The 23,780-nt window shown below is 38.1% G+C and overlaps 1 protein-coding gene across 6 annotated transcripts in view; it reads left to right on the forward strand.

Annotated features, from left to right (window-relative positions):
• Positions 1–23,780, forward strand: part of BCAS3 (breast carcinoma amplified sequence 3) — a 591,772-nt gene that overhangs the window by 213,300 nt on the left and 354,692 nt on the right. For all 6 annotated transcript variants that reach the window (XM_010861584.1, XM_010861585.1, XM_010861586.1 and 3 more), the window contains exon 15: positions 8,225–8,489. In XM_010861584.1, coding sequence (XP_010859886.1) covers positions 8,225–8,489 — 265 coding nt within the window. The remainder of the gene's footprint in view (positions 1–8,224; positions 8,490–23,780) is intronic.

The raw sequence follows: 23,780 nt of genomic DNA on the forward strand, positions 1-23,780 counted from the left end.
TTATCTAAAGCAGGTATCCACAAACTTCTTTAAAAAGCCAGAAAGCAAAATAGCTCTGCATTCTATATGTTTTCTGTATTACCTGTCACTGTGGCACAAAAACGTCCATACAGAAATGAATGGGCATCACTGGCCCACAGTTATAGTGACTCCTCAATAAAAGCAGAGGCAACAGCTTTCCATTATCCTGCTGTGCTGATTGATCCTTATGTTTGTCTATCCCAAGTTTTTGTTGGTGCTGTGCAGCTGCTCTGGGCCTGTGGATACCATCACTGTTCATCTTAGCCAAACCATCAGTGAGTCAGGCATTCAAGGGAAACTCTGTGATTCAAGGGCTTATTGAACCACTGGCATTGCTTCAGGCAGTAGAGTAGGTGATAAAGTAGTTGTAAAAACAAGGTGCTCCTGGGGGTGTTCTGGAACACATTCTGGAGTGTACCCTTCCCACTTGACTAGCAATCCCTCTTGGAACCTTCCACCACACTCATCATTGGATTGGAATTGACTTGTCCCAGTACGGGTCTGGAAAAACCACAAAGCCTCCATGAGTCAGTTGTTCAGTGACAAGAACCCAGAAGCAGGTTTAGTAGCTGCCATCTAAAAGAGGGAGTGTACTTGGATGCTGGCTCAGGCAGGTGGCGATGTTGTACTGGGATAACACCTCTGCATGCTTTAGCAGCCATTAAGCCTCCACCTTCACTTTTTCCTTGGATTCTGATGTGTCTGTTACATAACATGGGAAGAAACGGAAAGGCTAGTAGGTGAGCCGCTATGGGCTTCCGTCTTCATGGCAGAGGATGCCCCCCCGACACATAGAAGCATGTAAGTACAATCAGTTAAGCCATTAATACTAGTTGTTCAGTTCAGTCGCTCAGTTGTGCCCGACTCCTTGCGACCCCATGGACTGCAGCACCGCATGGCCTCCCTGTCCATCACCAACTCCCGGAGTTTACTCAGATTCATGTCCATTGTGTTGGTGACGCCATCCAACCATCTCATCCTCTGTCGTCCCCTTCTCCTCCCTCCTTCAATCCTTCCCAGAATCAGGGTCTTTTCATATGAGTCAGTTCTTCGTATCAGGTGGCCAAAGTATTGGAGTTTCAGCTTCAGCCTCAGTCCTTCCAATGAACACTCAGGACTGATCTTCTTTAAGGTGGACAGGTTGGATCTCCTTGCAGTCCAAGAGACTCTCAAGAGTCTTCTCCAACACCACAGTTCAAAAGCATCAGTTCTTTGGCGCTCAGCTTTCTTTATAGTCCAACTCTCACATCCATCCATGACTACTGGAAAAACCATAGCTTTGACTAGACAGACCTTTATTGGCAAAGTAATGTCTCTGCTTTTTAATATGCTGTCTAGGTTGGTCATAACTTTTCTTCCAAGGACCAAGCATGTTTTAATTTCATGACTGCAGTCACCATCTACAGTGATTTTGAAGCCCCCCAAAAATAAAGTCTGTCACTGTTTTCCCTTCTGTTTGCCTCGAAGTGATGGGAACAGATGCTGTGATCTTAGTTTTCTGAATGTTGATTTTTAAGCCAAGTTTTTCACTCTCCTCTTTCACTTTCATCAAGAGGCTCTTTAGTTCTTCTTTGCTTTCTGCCACAAGGCAGAAACTGCCACTAGTTATACTCATGAACATAAACTACGATAGTACACCCGCCTGTGGCTCAGTGGTGAAGAATCTGCCTGCCAATGCAGGAGACGTGGGTTCAGCCCCTACTTTTGGAAGATCTTCTCGAGAAGGAAATGGTGACCCACTCCAGTGTTCTTGCCTGGAGAATCCCATGGACAGCGGAGTCTGGCGGCCTACAGTCCTTGGGGTCACGCAGAGTTGGACACGACTGAGCACGCACACACGCATGCACAAGGTCACTTTAGTTCTCTGAACTGTGCTTAGGCTCTGCTCTAGGATATTTTTTACTTCTACGCGTGTAAGGGCTGTTTCCCCTTACACGAGGACATGGACTAATGTGTTTAAGGTGCACATGCCAGTTTTTCCAGTGACAGCTGCCAGGTCATCTCATTATCCCCTGTCTCTGTGGCCGGGAAGGCTAGCCTGCAGATACTATGGGAGCAGCCAGGAGTGTTAGCCTTTTTTCCTCATTTGGCCAAGCATTCGTGCCAGTTATTTCTGGATGAGCAGCGGTGCTGCTCACCAGTGTCCAGGGAGGATCCAGGCACAGCAGCCCCTTCCTTTCTGTCCCCACTCCTAGCACTGCCATGGTTCACACTGTAGTCCTTGGCTTTTGGGGCCACCCCTCATCCTCGTCTCCACTCAAGTTCAAGCTTCAGCAGGAGTCGGCTCCAGTGGCACTGCTGACACCGTGGTGTTCCCAGGGTGTTACATCCGCATTTTGTTTGTTTCGATTTTTATTGAAATAATCATAGATTCATGTGCGCTTACAAGAAATTGTACTAAGAGATCGATCCCATGTACATTGTACCCAATTAATCCCAGCGCTAGAATTTTGCAAAACTAGAGTATGTGACAACCAATACACTGACATTGGCACCACGCATTGATCTTTTTCAGATTTCACCTGACTTACTTGTGTTCATGTGTGTATATGTGTACGTAAGTGTATATATTTTAATCACACGTGTCGGCAGTATCCTCCACTGCTGTCAAGATACTGAACGGTCCCCTCATGTTACCCTTTTGTAAGGAACCTGACTTTCACAGTTTTATAAACATTCACCTGAAAAATTTACAGTTTGCACTATTATGAATATGTTATGTGAACATAGTTTTCATTTCTCTGGCATAGATGCCCAAGAGTTCAGTGTGCTACTTATTTTAGCTCATTTTCAAATTTTTAGCGCCTAGCAGAGCGCAAGCTTTGAAAGGCTTCCCCTGAATATGTTATTGACTACATAAATGAATCTGAAGAATCGATATGGGGAGGGAGTAGGCAGATGAGTTAGATGCTGTGTATGGATTATCTGTCTTTACCGCATCTCCATTTAAGCAACTTATTCTCACGCCAGCTTATTGCTTTTAACCTTGTTGCTTTGTCAGAGTTAGACCATTTTAAATGAAAGTGTATTTATCAATTTTGAAAGAGAAATCATTGAACTGTTGGGTTGGGAATGTCTATGTGGTTTTTAGTTGCTAAGTTTTGTCCAACTTTTTTGGGACCCCTTGGACTGTAGCTCACCAAGCTCCTCTGTCTGTGGGATTCTCCAGGCAAGAATACTGGAGTGGGCTGCCATTTCCTTCTCCAGGGGATCTTCCCAACTCAGGGATTGAACCCACATCTCCTGCATTGGCAGGCAGATTCTTTATCACTGAGCCACCAGGGAATCCCATATTAATATATTGTACATTAATTAATGTTATATATTCATTCTTGGGCACATAGCTTATTTTAAATATTTTCCTTCATTTTCATTTAACATAACCTCATCTCATGGCTTGGACCTTGACCAGTTAGCATTTGTGGTATGGGACTTGTCTTTATGGTTTGATTGCCATTCTTAACAGGCTTCTGAAAGACAGTAGGTACTCTGGGATTTGAGATATTTTATCTGAGTACTCTCTGCTTTCAGGTTTTCTTTCTTTTTAAAAGGGAGTTGGAAAGGGAATTGGTAATTGAATCTTTAGGCATATTTTTGGCTACAGAAATAAAAACACAGGGTTTATTTTTCTCACCTTACAAGAAGGCTGCTGCTGGTTTTGGTACAGTGTCTCAGTGACTTTCTTTTTCTTGTGATCACTTTGTAATTGCCACTCTACTGGGCATCGTTTCTGAATTCAAAGCAGTAAGATGAATTCACACAGTAAGGACAGCTTCAGTGATGTTAATTCCTTTTATCAGGAAAGTGGATACTTTCCCAGAACACTGCAGCAGCATCCTGCTTTTGTCTGGCTGATCATAACTGTGTCAGCGCCTGCTGTGAGAGGCTGTGGGCAGTGCACTGGAGGCGTCTGTAGTGGTGGCAGGTGAGGCTGTGAAGGCAGGAGTCGGGTGCTCCACGTGCCATCCACTAGTTACATCTGTATAAGCATAAATCAAAGTACCGTGCATTTTCATCATCTCAGAAAGTTTCCTCTGGCCCTCTTCAGTCAATCTACTGCCCCACTCACACCCTAGGAAATCATTGCTTTTACTTAATTTTTTTAAAAAGTATCTTTTACATAATTTCTAAGGTTTGGTATGGGGCTACAGGGCTGCTATTTCTGGTCAGTTTATTAATTTTTCTAGCTCCATGTTAGAGACTTAAGGTCAGTAGCAGAGTCCTTATCTGAGTGTTCAAAAACTGCAGGTTTCTTGCTCGTGTCTCCCCCAAGATCTCCCAACACCTCCTGAATTGTAATTCTGAACGTGGGATCAAAAATCTGTATTTCTTCTATATAATCTAGGTGCTTCTTAGCACACTAAAGTTAGGGATTTTAGGATGTTAAAATAACCCTAAAATTTTAAACTGCTCTTACTGGTTAATTGAGACCGTGGAGTAAATTGGTGGCATAAATTTAGAGCCTTGTGTGATGCTGATTGTTGTATGTTAGATTCTTAAATGTAATGACACTTAATTCTAATGCTCAAATACTGTTATTTTATATGTGATTTGAATTCAGCCTGTTCTGTGAATGAATATATTCTTGGGGTTTTGTTTTAATAAAATGTTGGACATAATTATTCCATATATGTCTCCTATATTAGACTTTTGTGGCCCCAAATATTGTTTGGGTGAGTAAATCAATGAAATTGATTTAGATTGCTGAAAAAATGCTTGTATAAATTAGAATTACTGAAATACAGCTGTATTAAGTTTTAAGAAAAATTTAGTTTTCTACAGGCCTAATTGGTTTCTCATAGCCAAATTTTTCATCATTACAATAAGAAGCAAGTTTGAGATCTTATAAATATGCCAAATAATGCATTTAAAGAGCAATAAATTATGTAACCCAGTAGAAATTTGCAAAACAATTAAGCACTGTGTATTTCTCATTTATATCTTGTTAAGCATGATGACATTTGCTTATTTAAAAGCTCAAAACTGATAATAATGAGTGTCTTAATGAGGGTTCCCCATCTTTCTTATTTTTAACAATATGTGAAAAACCACCCAACTTGTTTGATAACATGGACAGTTATATCATTTTGCATTTTGTGGATAGGCGACTTGTTATCTTCTGTAATTTTATTTAAAGGATTAAACTTTCCCTAGTTTCTTGACTGCTGATGTCTTCAGCAACTCGTCTCTGCTCATTTATGTATCCTGATGTGTCTTTAAGGTCATAGAGCAGAATCACTTCTCTAACTGCAGTTTTCTAAGTAAGCATTTAGTGGGATTCTGTCTTCTTGCCTTGATACTGTTTGTTACCACCACCTCATTGCAGAAGTATTCTTAAAAGAAGGAAACTTCTTTTCCTTGACCAGACCAAGAAGTTGTCTTGATTATAAGTGTTTTGGAAAAAGGTTTTAGATAACATGGTTTAGTTCCACTGATGATGGAACATAAGTTACTCAATAAGCCTAAAGTTTTTTTATTTATTTGATTCTGGCTTGTGTTGCATATGGTACAATACTATTAAATTCGTCTGGTGCTGTGTTTCTTCTCTCTTGCTTCTGCTATTTACCCTTTCCTTTGTCCTGCTGCTTCCTTTTCTTTTGCTTTTCTGTTATTTGTTTAGCTGAAAGTTACTGTAGGCGAAGAAGACAGATGAGACACTTGAGGAACGACTTTCTATTTGTAATTCTAGACTTGCTGGGAGTTAAATTTCTCAGCATAAAGAATCAGGAGATTCTTTAATTATAACATTAACGTGGCATTTGGATATGTCACAGTAATTGAAATGGGTGGGTATGTGGTTCATTTTAGGGTTTATCTGTATTGATCATTTTTGCCTATCAGTCGTCTTGCAATGAAATATTTGTTTGATGTATAAAACTAAAATTTCTTTTTATTTCAAAGGTTCTAGGCTCTTGTACTTTGATGAATACTTATAGCTTTTATTTGTAGGATACTTCTGGAATGTTAGTCAAGATTTTGAGCTGAATTTAGGCTTATCAAAGATTTAATATATTGAAAATTAGCTTCTTGGATTGCTTGGAGAGTTTTACTTGTTCATGTTGTTATAATGTTAGCTAGTATTTTTCATATTCATATATATAGAGACACACATGCATTTTTCATGTTAAATCCTACTCATCAGCATCTTTAAATTATCATACTTTTGTTGTCTGGTTTATTTTTTAAAATACTGTTTTACAGTTGTTTTATGTGCTGGAAAATTAGTTTATCATTTAGTCAGTGTAGAAATCTTTCTTATGTACCTGTGACTTGCCTGTTTTTCAAGAGACTGTGGTTAAAACAGTATTGAATTTTACTTGGCTATCTTTTTAAAGTATAAACGTAAATAGAGATTTTTGTTTAAATTGTCACCATTAGACTGGTTTCAAGATAAAAGTAATAAATTCAGTTTGTTAATTTGAAAATACTGGAAATTCCATATTAGTGTCTGATAAATGTCATACAATTTAGTGACTGACTTTACCTAGATCAGGTCTGTGGCCAACCAGTTGTTTCTGTAAAAAAGTTCATTTTTTTAATGAACATAACTGCATGCATTGATCTATATATATTTTCTATGGTAACTTTGACCCTGGAAGGGCAGAGTTGAGTAGTTGAAATAGCTGAGAGAGAGTATACGGCCTGCAGTGTTTGCCAACCACTGCAGTACATAAGTTTTTATGTTTTTAAATTGTTATCATGGCCGAAATATTCCACTCTGTATATGTATGTATCACATCTTTTTTCTCCAGTTCATCTATTGATGGGCATTTGGGTCGTCATTAGAGTGTTTTGAGACATTTTCTCTTCCTACTTCTCTTCAGGGTCCTTTAGCTGCTATGTTTATTGAAGGAACTCCTACCTAACTTTCTTTCAGCTATCCTTATCTCCACTACAAATCCACTCCCCTGCATTTCACTCCCACAGTCATCCTTCAAGAACTGAATGCTCTGTTTTTCTTTGGCTGTGCTGTGCTGCTTGCGGGATCTTAGTTCTCCGCCAGGGATGGAACTCGGACCCACGGCAGGGAAAGTGCCGAGTCTTAACCACTGAACTGCTAGGGAGTTGCTCAGAATTGAAATCTTTACTCCACTCTTTCCTAAATAAAATCCAGATACCACTTGCTCTGACTTTCATGTTGTTTCTGGCAAACAGAATTACTTGCCATTCATTTCCATCTTGAAAGTGAAAGTGTTAGTCTCTCAGTTGTATCTGACTCTTGGCGACCCCATGGTCTGCCAGACTCCTCTGTCCATGGAATTCTCCAGACAAGAATACTGGAGTGGGTTGCCATTCCTTTCTCCAAGGGATCTTCCTGAACAAGGGATTGAACTTAGGTTTACCATCTGAGCCACCTGGGAAGCCCCTTCCATCTTATGTCTATGCATTTATATCCAAAGTAGAATATCTTAATATGTCTGAATTAGAATGCCCTTCTTTCCTTTCTTTATAAATATATCCTACTTCAAAACTCATTTCCAGAACCCAGAACTATTCAGATCATGTTTTTTGATGCCACTCCTGATCTGTATCTACCCTCTCGAACATCTCCTTTTTGCCTGTCACAAGCAGAGTTTGTATATTGCTTCTCTTTTGTTACCACCGTGCCTCATATGTAATAGTTATTTCACTTTTGCATGTTATATTTTTGTTAATTTCTAATGTCTTTCCTTCCTTGTAGGCTGTGAGCTCAAGGATGATTTTATCTGCCTCTTGTTCCTAGTATATATTAGCATGTTACTTAGCATATTTGTTGAACAAATGATTAGATTAATAACTTCACCTTGTATACATTGTATAGTGTATGTTTTAATTTTTCTCTTCTATACTTTTTGGAAGGCAGATGCCTTTAAAGAAATGAATATTATCCATGTGTATATATATATATATTTTTTTTTTTTAAATATAGGTTTATAGAGTGAAACCGCCTAGGTCTTATTTTCTGATTTGGCACTCTATACAACAAGAGACAGAATTCCCTTTAGAATATCTAAATCTTATCAAATCCCTGATGTAAAGTTTTGATCACTATTCAGAATGAGTCTAATCTTTAAAATAAGCATTTTGAAAATATAACCTGATCTGAGATAAATTTGGTAACCAGGCAACCGTTTCTGTTTATATTTGGAAATATGTGTGTGATATTCTTCATCAAATCTGAATAGTTTCGGTCATTTCTGTGTTTTCCCGTGTTTCATTTTAGGTGCAAGACATATGCTTCAGCCATGACTGTCGCTGGGTTGTGGTCAGTACACTCCGGGGCACTTCCCATGTTTTCCCAATCAACCCTTATGGTGGCCAGCCTTGTGTTCGAACGCATATGTCACCACGAGTCGTGAATCGTATGAGCCGTTTCCAGAAGAGTGCTGGGCTGGAAGAGATTGAACAGGAACTGACGTCTAAGCAAGGAGGTCGCTGTAGCCCTGTTCCAGGTCTATCCAGCAGCCCCTCTGGATCCCCTCTGCACGGTAAACTCAGTTTTCTCTCTCTTCACTGTTCCCAACAGTCCTTCTCCCTTTTACCTTTAATTTTTGAGATCTGGGATAAAATAAACCCATTGTTCTAATCTGTTCATACGAAGATGATCTTGGGTTCATTTGAGGACATTCTTAACATATTAAATCATTTAATAAATTTAAGTATGGTGATGATGATCATTACCATGATATTTTAACTCCCTAACTTTTTAACTGTATAAGGATTACTTGATGCCATGTATATGGAATATGGTGTTCAAGACCGTGTTCATAAATTTAGAGATTGAATTTTTTATCTGTAGATCTTTTCCAGAAAACTCTGGCTTTAACCAAAGTCAGTACTGTAGTTCATTAAGAAATATCTATTGTGGGAGGGGGATAGTCTTGAGTCATACATATTTTAGAGCAGCATTTGCATTTTATCTTAAAATACACCTCTGTGGGATTTCTGTTAATGTGTTGCACAAAAAGCTCCCCAAATCCCAAAGACACATATAAGTCATTACTTTATTTTAGATAAAATACTTGTATAACCATAATCCTAATCAATCAATAAAACATCAGAACTCCATTTTTGTGCCCCCTTTCCATAAAAGCAAACCATGATTCTGGCTTTAGAGTAATCACTTCCTTTTAAAAAAAGTGAACTATAGCTCACTATTGTTTGTGAGATTAATTCATATATTTCTATGTAGGTTTAATTCATTTATTTCCATTTCTCTTACATATTCCATTTGTATAAATATATTTCTACTTATTTGTTTATTCTTTCTCCAACTGTTGATTTATAGTTTGGTGGTTTCTTGTGGAGTTCTTATGTATAATGAAGATATGAAAATGCTGGTACTTGTTTCATAGTGCAAATGTGTGCTCATTTTTGTGGAAATACTAGGTTACAACATATGCAAATCTTGACTTTGGTAGATACTACCAGAGTGGTTGTAGTTATTTTCTTGGACTCCAAAATCACTGAGGATGGTGACTGAAGCCATGAAATTAAAAGATGCTTCCTCCTTGGAAATCTAGCAGAGACATCACTTTGCTGACAAAGGTCTTTATAGTCAAAGCTATGGTTTTTCCAGTAGTCATGCACAGATGTGAGAGTTGGACCATAAAGAAGACTGAGTGCTGAAGAATTGATGCTTTCGAATTGTGGTGCTAGAGAAGACTTTTGAGAGTCCCTTGGACTGCAAGGAGATCAAACCAGTCAATCCTAAAAGAAATCAACCCTGAATACTCATTGGAAGGACTGATACTGAGGCTGAAGCTCCAATACTTTGGCCCCCTGATGGGAAGAGCCAACTCATTGGAAAAGACCCTGATGTTGGGAAAGATTGAAGATAGGAGGAGAAGGGAGTGACAGAGGATGAGATGGTTGGATGGCATCACTGACTCAATGGACACAAGTTTGAGGAAACTCTGGGAGATAGTGAAGGACAGGGCAGCCTGGTGTGTTGTAGTCCATAGGGAGCCTGGTGTGTTGTAGTGCATAGGGTTGCAATGAGTTGGACATGACTTAGCAATTGTACAACAACAACTTCTATCTAGTTCCAAATATATTTTCTTCACTCCAAACAAAAACTGCATATTCTTTAAGAAATTCCTCCCCGCTCTTCTGTGCCCAAGTCCCTAGCAGCCACCAATCTGCTTCCATCTCTATGGATGTACCTGATATGGATATTTCATATAACTGCAGTCATAAAATATGTCACGTTTTGTCTGGCTTCTTTGAGGTACAGCCACTTTGTAGTATGTATCAGCACTTGATTCCTTTTTATGGTTGAATAGTATTCTGTTATGTGAATGTTCCACAGTATTTTATCCATTCATCCATTGATGGATATTTGGGTTGTTTCCAACTTCTAGCTTTTGTGGATAGTGGTACTATGAACATGTGTGTACAAGTACTTGTTTGAGTGTATCTTTATGGTTCTGGATATATCCTTATACTTATTTGTTTTAGCTCCTGCTTGAACACATGTGCTTTTGTAATACTTAGTCAATTAAAGATACATGTAATAGATAAATTTAGATATATTTTTTCCTTGGAGGAAATTTTAAGATAGACTGAAAAAATATATTTGTAACTAGAATCCTGGGGAGAAATTCTGCAACTCAGAAAAGTTTGGGCCCTTTGTTGTTTTTAAGATTTTTTTGATGTGGACCATTTTTAAAGTCTTTATTGAATTTGTTACAACGTTGCTTCTGTTTTATGTTGCTTTGGTTTTATGGCCACAAGGCAGGCATGTGGAGATCTTCTCTCCCTGACCAAGGATGGAACCCACAACCCCTGCATTAGGAAGTGAAGTTCTAACTGTTGGACCGCCAGGGAAGTCCCAAGTTTGGGATCTTTGCTTTCTACCTAGATGATGTTTTGTGCTTTGCTTCTATTATTTTTTATAAGAACAGTTGTGATTCATTTATATTTAACTAGTGGTCCATGAGGGAGAAGGCACTGGCACCCCACTCCAGTACTCTTGCCTGGGAAATCCCATGGACGGAGGAGCCTGGTCGGCTACAGTCCATGCGGTTGCTAAGAGTCGGACATGACTGAGCGACTTCACTTTCATGCATTGGAGAAGGAAATGGCAACCCACTCCAGTATTCTTGCCTGGAGAATCCCAGGGACAGGGGAGCCTGGTGGGCTGCCATCTATGGGGTCACACAGAGTCGGACACGACTGACGCGACTTAGCAGCAGCAGTGGTCCATGAAAATCTTTTACAGTAAGTCTTGGGTGAAAACAGTCATTAAAAAAAGTATTTAGCATGTTTTAAAAAACAGTCATTAAAAAAAGTATTTAGCATGTTTAAAAGGTATAGAAAGCTTTGAGATATTTATTCATTTTTTCAGCTATTTGCAGGACATTTTACTTCAGAAATGATTCCTTACATTTTTTGTGTAACTTTTGTCACATTGGGTTCCCTGTTGGCTTAGTAGTAAAGTCTGCCAATACAGGACATGTGGGTTTGATCCTTGAGGCAGGAAGATCCCCTGGAGAAGGAAATAGCAACCCACTCCAGTATTCTTGCCTGGGAAATCCCATGGATAGAGGAGTCTGGTGGGCTACAGTCCATGGAGTCACAAAAGAGCTGGACATAACTTTAGCTACTAAACAACAACAATACAACTTTGTTCTGTAATTAGGAGGTGGTATAGACTGAGAGCCAAAAAACTAATGCTTTCAAACTGTGGTACTGGAGAAGACTTCTGAGAGTCCATTGGACAGCAAGGAAATCAAACCAGTCAATCCTAAAGGAAATCAACCCTGAATATTCATTGGAAGGACTGATGGTGAAGCTGAAGCTTCAGCACTTTGGCCACCTGATGTGAAGAGCCGACTCACTGGAAAAGACCCTGATGCTGGGACAGATGGAAGGCAGGAGAAGAGGGCAACAAAGGATGAGATGGTTGGATGGCATCATCGACTCAGTGGACATGAGTCTGAGCAAACTCCAGGAGATAGTGAAGGACAGGGAAGCCGGGTATGCTACAGTCCATGGAGTCACATAGTCAGACACAACTTAGCGACTGAACATTGAACAACATAGGTTCTTCAAGGGCTTTGCTTTTTGTGTTGCATATTTTTCTTAACTTCACTTTTACTGTAAACTTCATGGAGAGAGGTTCAGTGTGCACGCTGGGTGGCTAGGTTGACCAGAGAACCAGATGTATTAGTAGAAAAATAGGAAGAATGTATAGTCTTTCCATGGCTTTTCAGAGAACATTCTTCTGAGCTCCTCTTTTCTTCCCACTCTTCCTTCTCTAATAAGGTACATATACCAGGTTCTGTGTTAGACTTTAGGCATAAGATGCACCGAAAATTGAGGTCATCTCTGCTCTTTTCTAAGGGGAAAAAGCACATACTTGAGTGCTGAGCAAGTCCCTTTCTGTGTATTTTTGCTGAAGAGTGCGAAGTGCCAACCAGTTAAGGATTTGTCATCTGTAAAAGATTAGACCTTTGAAGAGTAATACTTAAATTCTCTGTCAAAATATATTATTTTCTCTCAGCATTATTGCTTTCACAACTTTCTTAATATTTTTGCATAAAGTTAACAGAAGACATCTCAGAGAGGAGATTATGGGTTATTGGGCGACACAGCTGTTCTTAAACTCCCCTTTGAAAACAAGGAATTCTGGGGACATTTTCCTCCTCATAATGTGTGCTGAAGTTTTATGAAGTTGGAATTTCACCTGCTTACTCTGTCATTTTTTCTCATTTTTAAAGTGCAGACATTCGAGTGCTGGTCATTTTTCTTTATGTTCTTTTTGTACGGTACATGTCAAAACAAAGTGGGCATTGTTGTTGGTTAGTTCTAAAAATGATGTATTTACAGTTTGTGTGGATAAACAATCTGATGCTAGTCAAAAACAATGTAAACTTTTGAACGGGGAGGGATTCATCTTGAAAATGAATCATGCTTTGGCGGTATTACCGTTGTTTGTCTGTGCTCTTTTTAGCAAAGTAAAGGAAACTGTTAAATAACAGTTGATATAGGGATATTTCCTTTTTACTTTCTGGAGGCAATCCAGTTTAAGTTAGGATTATTTTATCTATTTGCCATTTTTTACTGAACAGAGGATGTTTATTTATTTGAAACATAACTCTCTCTAAATATCTCTTTCATTTCTAATCTTGTCGCCTGGACCTTAGTCTTTGTAAGGCATTCTTAAGATCCATGAACGTGGATAGGAAAATATCTCAACTTTAGGTTTATGATCCCGTACCCAAAGTTAAATGTTTTCTTTTACTATGAATATAGACAACACATGCCAGTAATAGCAGTTCTTGTAACACTGTCACCAATAAAAACACAGACGCTTTTGTATCATATACAAAAAATATATTTTGAAGTGTTTTGAATTGTTGATATATTTTGAAATATGGTTTATGCTCATCATTGCTTGAAAATTTTTATATATTATTAGGTAATATTACTGCTTTTAATATTTATTTACATGTGTTACTATAGCAGAACTTAATTTTTAAAATTAATTGCTAACTTTACTTCAATATAATAATACAGTTTTCTTTTGTAATTCTCTGTATTGTATCCCACGCATTTGTAAGTATTATTCTGAGAAAGGAACCACAGACTTTTCTGGACTGTTGAAGTAGTCCACGACAGAAATGATTAAGAACCTCTTATCATCATTTCTTACCTCATCTGTTTCAGGAGCCTCTTGCCCTTTTTTTTTCTTTTAACTGTTGGAAGCATTTTCTTTGTTAACCGTAAACACACTCTTCCACTTTCCTACTTTCAGTGTTTCAGTGTTGCACCATGCTTTTGGGATGTTATGGAAGGTTCTATCTTCCTCCCAGCTTGTTGTCCCACCACACCTACATTTCCGTACCCTTCCCTAAAAGGCCACGTATATTCATTTCTTGACGTACTCTTCTCGATATAATTTTTATTCCCTGAATGTTTACTAAAACCCTACTTCATTCTGATCTAGCTAACACTGTCACTTCATCTCTTAAACCTCTTTTAAACATCTCTTGATGTTGTGTCTTCTTTATCAGGCTTGGTATTGACTCTGTGAACATAATTTTATTATATTTTAATGTTATTTGTTCATTGGCATGCCTGTGTCTCCCAGTGGATTAACCTCTATGAAGAGAGGATCTTTTTCTTATTCATATTTGTACCTTGGTGCCTCACTTAGTATTTGGTAAAATGTAGATTCTAAGTCCTCAAATGAAAGTTTTCAAACATCTGTCAAGGTTTTCTAATAAAAACAATTCATTACTTGTCAGAGTGAAGAACTTTTCATTCATGGTAATGTTGCTTTTCATTTTAACATCTGTAAGATTCTTTCATTTTATTCAAGAACTTTTCATTAATGTTACTATGTTCCTGAGCTCTAAGGATACAGCAGTGAATAAAAGAGGAAAACATCTCTGTTTCCATGGAACTGACTTTCTAGTGGAGTGATGTGTATGATACATAGGATAGATGGTAGGTGGATGGATGGATAAATAGGTAGTTTTATGTGCTATGGAACAAAGTAAAGGAAGGGAAATAGGGTGTACTGGAGAGGACTGCAGTTTGAAATTAGGATGCTTCCGGCAGGTCTTACTGAGAAGATGACATTTGAATAGCGTTGTGATGGAAGTGTGGGAGGAAGTCATGCAGATACCTGCAGAACGTGTTCCAGGCAGAAGAAACAGCCAGTGGAAAACCCCTGAGCTGGGAATGTGTCTGGAGTGTCCCTGGAGAGGCAAGGAGACCCATGTGGCCGAGAAACATCATGCAAGCTGCAGGGTAGAAGATGCGGTCAGAGAGGAAGTGCAGCCAGGTCATGTCAGCCTTTGACTTTTACTCAGAGTGAAATGGGGAAGCTGTGGAGGGTTTTGAGTGACATGGCAAGACTGCAGAATGGAGATGTGTACTGAAAATGCACCGTCTGCCGTCTGGTAAGATTAGAACCCTTTTGAGATGAATGAAGAGGGTATCGCAGAAATCCAGGCGAGGAAAGAGAGAAGTCAGGGTGATCAGTAAGGCTTTTGGCCTGAGCACCTGGAAGGGTGGGACTACTATCACAGGAAATGAGGATCACGGGGGTGAAGCAGGTTTGGGGATAAAGACAGGGTCAGAAGTTTTGGACATGTTTAGTTTAAGAGGGATCTTGACCTAGTGATGCTAGGTAGGTAGTTGGTTTTATGAATCTAGAGTTCAGTGGGAAGGAACAGGCTGAGAATAAATGTTGAGAAGGCATAGATAAAGAAAGCCAAAGCAGAAGGAGATCACCTAGTAAATGAATGAGTATGAAAAGATGGAGATGTCCCAGGTCCGAGCCCTAGGGCCCTCCAACTTTTAAGTAGTAGGTGGCATAGAAAGAAAGCCACACATGAGAAATCCTAGAGCCCAAACGAAGACAGTTTTTTTTTCTTCTGAGAAAAGAGACGGAGTGATTAATGTGTTAAATTCTGCCAATAGGACAATTAAGATAAGGACTGAGAAAAAGATAGAATACCATTGCATTTAGTCAAAAGAGGACATGTGGCTTTGATAAGGGCAATTTTGGTGAAGCCGTGGGGGCCTGATAGGGGTGGATTTTATTAAGGATGGGAAGAGAGAAATTGGAGGCCAGTATTGACAGGCTTTTCAATGAGCATTGGTGGAAAATGGGGAGAAGTTAGAGGGCAAAGCTGGAGTAGGAAATGGCAACCCACTGCGGTGTTCTTGCCTGGAAAATTCCGTGGATGGGGGAGTCTGGCGGGCTGCAGTCCATGGGGTCCACAGAGAGTCGGACCTGACTGAGCACGCGTGCACTCACACTAGAGGGCAAAGAGAAGACTGCTTCTGTTTTCTCATAGAAATAGGAAGTGAGTGTGGTTGCAGGTGTTGGGAGCTTCAAGGAGACAGGCAAGTAGTCCTCTGGGAGATGAGGCATTCCCTTTACCAGTGAGGAAGTTTTTGCTGAATGAAGAAACCCTTTCTGCCACTATTATTTATGCTTCAAGCAAATTTAATTACTTGCTTTTGCTTTTCAGCTTCAGTCGGCACCTTGTTTCTGCACCTGAATTGCTTTCTGCTTATTTCTTCAGGTAAATGTTGAATGCATCTTGGCAGCTCAGCTCAGCTCACAGTGTGCTTTCTCCCTCTTAACCTAAAGTGCCTAACTCCAGTATTTGTTTCTTCTGTAAGTTCTTTATCTGGATTTATTGCTTACTGCTTTCTACCTATTATTTTTGATGATCTCCATTATTAACTGTGACTTCCTTCTGGAGTCAGTTGGAGGACCTGCAGTCGGACTTCCTGTGGTGGAAGCTGGGTGACTTTCTGACTCCTTTAATTTAAACACAGTACTTGCTCTACCTGTGCCTTAATTCTCTATCAGTAAAATGGGGATAATAAAATTACCTCCCTTAGAGAGTTACTGTGAGGATCAAAGCACTTCGAATGGTGTCTGGCACATATGAAATAACTTAGGAAAAGATTAGCTGCTGTGATTAGTTTCATTATTAAATTTGTTTATTACTGATGAGGTATATAGGACCTATTCACTATTCATATTTTTGTATAGTACCTTATATGCAGAAAAGAGAGTAAATGAAGAAATCATCCAATAATAAGTGACTGAAATATAATTGTGACCTTATTATGTATAGGATCTTGTAGCATTATTAGACTCAAAATTGATAAGTTGATTTCTGACATTGTTTCTTAATGTGTCTGAGTCTTTTTGACCCCATGGACTGTAGCGTGCCAGGCTTCCCTGTCCTTCACTATCTCCTAGAGTTTGCTTAAATTCGTGTCCATTGAGTCAGTGATGGCATCCAACCATCTCATCCTCTGTCGCCCCCTTCTCCTCCTGCCCTTAATCTTTCCCAGTGTCAGGATCTTTTCCAGTGTTCTTCACATCAGGTGGCCAAAGTATTGGAGCTTCAACTTCAGCATCAGTCCTTCCAATGAATATTTAGGGTTGATTTCCTTTAGTATTGACTGGTTTGATCTTCTTGCTGTCCAAGGGACTCTCAAGAGTCTTCTCTAGCACCACAGTTCGAAAGCATCAATTCTTTGGTGCTCAGCTTTCTTTATGTATGTGATACCATACATTAGGAAATATTGTTGAATAAATTAATCCATCCATTCTCTGGCCTTTGCATTTCTTCATTTTGCAAATTAGTTTTCCAGTTTAGGTTCAAGAATATGGCGGTTACTATATGATAGGGCTTTCAAGGAATTTTTTTTTTTCCTTTTTTTTTTTTTTTTTTTTTCCGTTGCATCAACAGAGAGGTTTTGGATTCACTTCTGTGGTTCTCAGAGGTGTCTCCTTCCCATTAAGTCACAAGTCCTCAAGGGAATCATAGCTTCAGGCATCTGAATTCCAGATTCTGCTGCTTTCAAACGGAATTAGTTGATAAGACTCTGAGTCCTGTAGATGGGGCCTCCAATTGCTTGGACCGAAGTCTCCCTATTTTAATAAAGTGCTTCTCAGTGACTGGCAGCATCACTTTTCTTCCTGGCATCTACACGAGGCATTCTTTGTTTCTGTCGGAAACTCTGTTTATGGCCTTCATTCAGTGGTTTATTGTACTTACTTACTTTTGTTGATCGGTAGTTTTCTTGATGCAGACCACATCACAATTGTAAATACAAAGCAACCACACGTTTCAGCCTTATATAGTTTCACGTCCTGAGGACAATCAGTAATAATGTGATGTTTCTTGACTTCTCTTTCCACATCACTGTTTACTTGTGGATTGAAGTTTCCATTTGTATGTTTTAATTTTTGCCAAGAAAAATCAATCATGTGCACTGTAGCTCTGCTTTAAATTTTATGCCTCATATGACACAGAGTATACATATAGTGTATACATGTTAAATGGATAAAAATCTTCTTTTAGGCTATCATAGTTTAGTACTTTTTTTTTTAACTGGTTGCGTGTACTTTCTTGTAGTTCTGGTGAAGTTTCTAATTTCTTTTTTTAAGTCTATTAGTTTTCCTAGTGAGTTTTTTTTTTCCTCATAAGTTAGTTGATAATCTTTGTTTTGACATTTCTATGCACAAAAACTATGCATACTTAAAATATTTTCATGTCGCTCCCTCTTATTTCTGAGAGGGCAGACGAGTTCTTTAGGGAAAGTAGATTGAAAAGAGAGGCCTTATAATAAATACTGTCCTGAAAACAAAGTGCTTCTATTTCAGAAGCCCTAGTTGAAGAAACCATCTACTAAATAAAGAGAGCTTGATTTTTTAATGGATTATTTTATAGAGCAGTTATAGGTTCATAGCAAAATTGAGAGGAAGTTTAAGATAAGATAGTTTTGAGAAAAATAAAACCACCTATGGAATATATTTCAAAAACTCTTATTATCTCTAAATTTTACTTTATATTAAATGTAATACAATAAAAACCAGTCTATTTGACTATTTTATCTTTTGTCTATATCATTTGTAGTATGGCATATTTTTCTCTCTTTTTAATTTTATTCCGTAAAATAAATTCTGGCTAAAGTAGTTATCACTTGAAGCAAAATTGGTACTTTTTATTTTGCTCTTTACTCTTTATGAAATATTTTGTGTTTTCTCTGTATTTTAACTTTGGCACGCCATAGACTGCAGGTTTCACGTTTTGTTTTAAAATGGTTAATGAGACACGCCTCTAGAGGGCGATCTTTTCTAAACTTTCCCATGATTGCAGTCATGGCCGCCCTGGCATGAACCTGGTGTTCTATGGATACTGAAGCCGTCTAAGATTTTGTAATAACTTAGCTTCCTTTTTATTACGTTTTCTATGATTTATTCCTCAAAGTCTTATTACAGAATTGAATTTTTGAAATAAACTGCTGTCATTGATTATCTAGTTTTAGTATCTCATCCAGGTACCTAGCTCCTATGAATGAATTTAGGGAGTTGAATGAAGGCAAATGTTTTAGTTAATCATTGGAGGGAGTGGTGTCTGTGTGTTCTAACAGTTCCTTTCTTTGTTTCTCTATATATTGCTACTCAAGGGTCTGTCTCTGTACTTTATGGGAGCAGTGATTACACTCAACTACTGAGGCATCATTAGGCCCGATGCTTTTCTGCTGACATTTGGAGTTTTATTTTTGTTTACTTATTCAATAAAATTTTTGTACCAAAGCAGTACATACAGTGATATCACAATTTTATAATGCAAAATTGCACTCTCCTGCACCCACTGCTCCCACTCAGAGGCTTCAATTCTTGATAATTTATTTCTTGCTGTTTTGTTTTTTTTTTTTTTGCCCCTTTCTCAAAATCATGTCAGTTGGATAATGGATCTCCTACACTGAACCCCTAACTTCCTTTTCCATTTTCTATCTCTTTGTCTTTTTGTTTTACTTTAAAAGAATATCCCCAACTTTATTTCCTAACCTGCTTATTGCATTTTAATTTCTACAGTATGTTCTTTTTTTTATTTCTACAGTTTTTTAAATTTCTGAAATATGCTTTTAATATCTTTTCTGTGAATGTTTCTTTATTATCTCATTCTTTTCTTATTCTATAGATGTAAAATTGTTTATCTCTTTAAAAGGTAGTTATAATTTTTGATCCATTTCTTTGCTGCTTATAAGAGGATTTGGCTTATCAATTTGCAGGTAAGCTTAGCCTTAGTTTTCCAGTTAGGAAGATAATTAAGTAGGAAAATTCTGATACTCACTGACCAGTGTCTGCAGGAGTGACCCAAGTAAACAGATTTGGAAATTATGAGACTTGGGAGTAGCAGCCATGAGCAGTCTTGAACTTAAGAATCTGAGCAGGAAGTAAAAACCTGACTACTGGCTTGAAGTTTGCAAACTGCAGAAGGGTACAGCGATTGGGTCAGGGTCAGGTACAGCTGTGCCAGGGTTACACAGAAATAGAAACCATAATGGTTTCTGTTGAGAAATAGAAACTATAATGGTTCTTAGCATAAAATGACATTGAGAATTTGGAGAAGGATGAGAAAAGGAAGGGGATTTAAGGTTCATTGAAAGAGTTATTAGCATTGGATGATGTGTTTTTGCAGGTGAGAATATTGAAGCTAGAGTGAAGCACAGGAGTGAAGCTGTTTCCAAATGGATAGAGTGGAGTTAGTGTGGGCATTGCTGCTGTTGGCAGCTTCAGACGAGACAGGCATTCCCTTTTCAGTGCTGAGAACCTTTCCTAGTCAGGAGTTAACAAATGTTCAATAATATTTCACTCCTGTCTAATTTGGAGTGGATTAAAACATGTACACTTTGATAAAATCATGGATGAAAGAAAATGTAAAGCGACAGTGCTGTTAATTGAATATGCTTTCCTGGCAGTAATCCAGCCGATTAAGAAAAAGTGTCTCTGCTAAGGCAGCAGAGTCACAAGGAGTGTGCAGAGCCTTCATCCTCAGGTCCCAGGTAGGGTCAGGCATCACTCTTCTTTGTGATTTTCTCCCTCAAGGACTTTCTATCAAAAGTAGTTTTTAATGTAAACAGGTGAATTCATGGTTTTTGCTTTTGGAGAAATACATTTAGAAGACAAAGACTTGAACTATTTATTAATGTTCGTAGGGTATACTTTGACTTTCTTTTTCTTTTTTGATGGGTGAACAGTTCTCTCTCACACATTGTTGATAATTTAGGCAGCTAAATTGAGTATGGGTTTCCTGTTTTCTTCTTGAGCAGAACATGGAAGCATATTTTAGATAGAATGCTATTTAAGTGTTTTTAAGCTGGAAATAAAATATATGTGAGTATAAAAGGTTTTATCTTCCCTTCTGTCAAAAATGCTGATTTGGCTCTTTTGCACAGTACTCCCATCTTTGTATGGTTGTTAAAATCTGTTGCTTTTTCCCATCTGAAGGAAATGCATCTTTGACACTTCTCATGACCTGAGTCATGATGCTGAAGTAGAGCCAGAAAATATCCTTAATGGTCATGAGTTAAAAGAAGGAAGGCTTCTATGGAGTGGGGGTAAGGGAGCGAGAAGGAGGTTGGGGGGGCATCTTTGCTATTGCTATTTTGAATTATGTCTTTTTTATTATTAGGAAAGTTGCTTCCAGTGTACTATGATAGTTGTTATTCAGCAGAAAATACTTGGATTTTAATATTTAGTTTTTCCTTCAGTATACGGTGTTTAACGTACTGGAAAAAGACCAGTTCTGCAAATGTTTTAATTACTTCGAGTCCTCCGAGTCTAAGAACATTACACCTTAAATCTGGCAGTTTATTCAGTATTTTATCTTGTTACAGTGTTTGTTTTTATTTCAGTGCCAATTCCCATTCTTCCACAACTTATATGTTCAGTTTAAATAATAGCATTTATTTACTGAATGATGCCGGTAAGTTTCTATAAGCTTTTTCCTTTTTCAGTTAAGTGCTTCTGTTTGCTCTGTTGACATGATACAGAATTCACTGCAAGATATTTAAGTATGAGAGATATGGGCGTAGTATATTTTTAAAAAGCATTTCAATGAGGATTTATTTATACTTTGGAGAACTCATTTAATCCCAAATTTGGTTTAAGTGATGTCAGATTATGGGGTTTTTAGTTCTGGGGATTTTTTTCACTAAGTTTATTAAGAGTCTTCACTTCTAAGCACTTACTCCCAAAACTGCTTAAGCTCACTTCAGAAGACTGGGAAATTTTGAGGTTGCTTAAATTTGTTAGATTTAGGAATAATATGAATCTGAAAGCAAAAGTCCCAAGATCTTTTTCTTTTATTCTTCTTATACAAAGAGTTTGCTTTGTTCCCTGTAGTGTTAAGTATAGTCCGTTTACTGTTTTGATTTTTCATTGTTGAAAGAGTGGTAAACTACAGTCCTAATGTTTAAAATGAATTAATAATTGCTGAAACTTCTAAAATATTAAGAGAACCAGCTCTTACAAATGTTCTTCATCTCAAATCTTAGAATGCTGTAAGAATAATAAACTAAGGTAATGAACTTCCCAATTATGGGGAAAGATTTTAAAAATTCATTTTGTAAATTTGAGTTGGCCCTGTGAACAGATCGTGCCAGAAATAGAGTGGAAAGGAAATGTAGACAAAACATGTTCACACAATATGTTTAATTGCCTGTCCCCATACACATTTTATCTCTGAAAATTTCTGGAAATATTTCTATTTCCCCACATTTGTATTTTTATGAATGTTGTTTCTAACTCTTGATCTCATCTCCCTTTCTAGGCTTATTTTCGCATTCCAAGGCTCCTTGTTCTCAGACAGCTTTAGTATCTTTGAAGAGTAGTGTAGACTGATCTTGTTCTACATATAGTTTTAGCAGCAGCTCCTTTTGACTTTAGTTTTTACATATACATTTTCTAAATTGATTGAGTTTTAGATTTAAGGAAAGAAAAACACATTTACATGAAACAGTGGTGAACACATTAAGGTAATAATTAACTGATGAAAAAGTATTCAGATGGAAAAGGAAACCACCTAGCGAATTGTATATTTGATTATTTATAAATTTATACCTTGATAACTTTAATAATTAGTGCAGTTTTAATTCTCCAGAATATGAAGTTTTAATTCTCCTGACATTTAACAAGCACTAGTGTGAAGTTCCATGCAGCTCCTTTGTACGTGATGGGAAGAGTGATGACAGTATCATTAAAAACCTCAACCACCATCTTGCAAAAAAAAAATTGGATTCTTGTTTTCAAGTCAGTTTTGTGGGGTAGTCTCCTGTTTTTCTACCCTGCTGCCCCTCCCCAAAGTACCTGTAGTTGTGTCTCTTGTGCTGTGTACTTGAAAAAGCAACAAGTGTTTTTGCTTGAAATGCATAAACGTTTTTACAGTATCTTTGCTTCCCCACCTATTTACTCTCCAAAAAGGTTACAGGGAGAGCAAGTCAGTACCTAATCAGAATTGGCCTTGAACACTTCCTATCTTGCACTTTGTCACCAAAGCTGTTTGCTTGTTCTGTTAACAGTCTTTTTAAAAATATGGATGCATTATTCATTTTCTCCTAATTGTGTGTGTTCTGCTCGCCTTGGCTCCTGTGAACAAGCATTGCTTCCGCCCAGTTTGGTATGTGGGTCAGAAGGCGCTGTTTCTCACCAGGGCGCTGCTGTTTCCTCTTCCTACTTGAGTAGATTACAGATTATACTGGAATACGCCTGAGAAAAGGTCAAAAAGGAGGTGAAAGTCCTGGAACTGCAGCTGGGAAGCTTGTCATTCTCATCTAGGAAAGGGAAAAAAAAAAAGAGAAAGAAAAAGAGAAATAGACACACTCATGTCAACCCCAAGCAGCCCACAGTCAGGAAATTCCCATTTGCACAGGATACTTTTTATATATTCGGACAGGACTTTATTTGGTTTTGATTAAATAATTATCGAGTGTTTAGCTGAGAAAGCTTTAATGTTAAATTAGATGGCAAGCCAGAGCTCAGTAGTGTTTTTAACTTTTCAAAGCCTAGATTTCCAGTGATTGTTTCAAAACAAGCTACCATTGTACTCCCTTTGACAGAGTCAAGAAGTTAGGAGCTTTTCAACTACAGAGTTAACTTGGTTAAACTCATTGGTATATTTTGCATTTTTATCCCTGTTGATTCCACAGCGGGATATTAAAAGCAGACTGGACGTTTTGGTCTTCTGTGGAAAGCCAAAGCACCAAAAAATAAGCCCCATATGAACTTACTGCCAGTTTTTATTTTGGAAAGATGTGATGTTGAGTGTGAACCATTTATCTCCATAAGGTCTTAGAGCAAGGACACTGTTGGAAGGAGGACAGTCATGGGATGTTCGGTAATAGAGTTCTTCCTGTAGAATTGTCTTCCAGGATTGGCAGCCTGTCACACACTCACTGGTTCTCAGTATGCCTCATTACTCCAGTTGCATAGCATGAGAGTT

Source organism: Bison bison, unplaced genomic scaffold (genome assembly GCF_000754665.1).
Source record: "Bison bison bison isolate TAMUID 2011002044 unplaced genomic scaffold, Bison_UMD1.0 scf7180017864472, whole genome shotgun sequence".
NCBI classification, from domain to species: domain Eukaryota; kingdom Metazoa; phylum Chordata; class Mammalia; order Artiodactyla; family Bovidae; genus Bison; species Bison bison.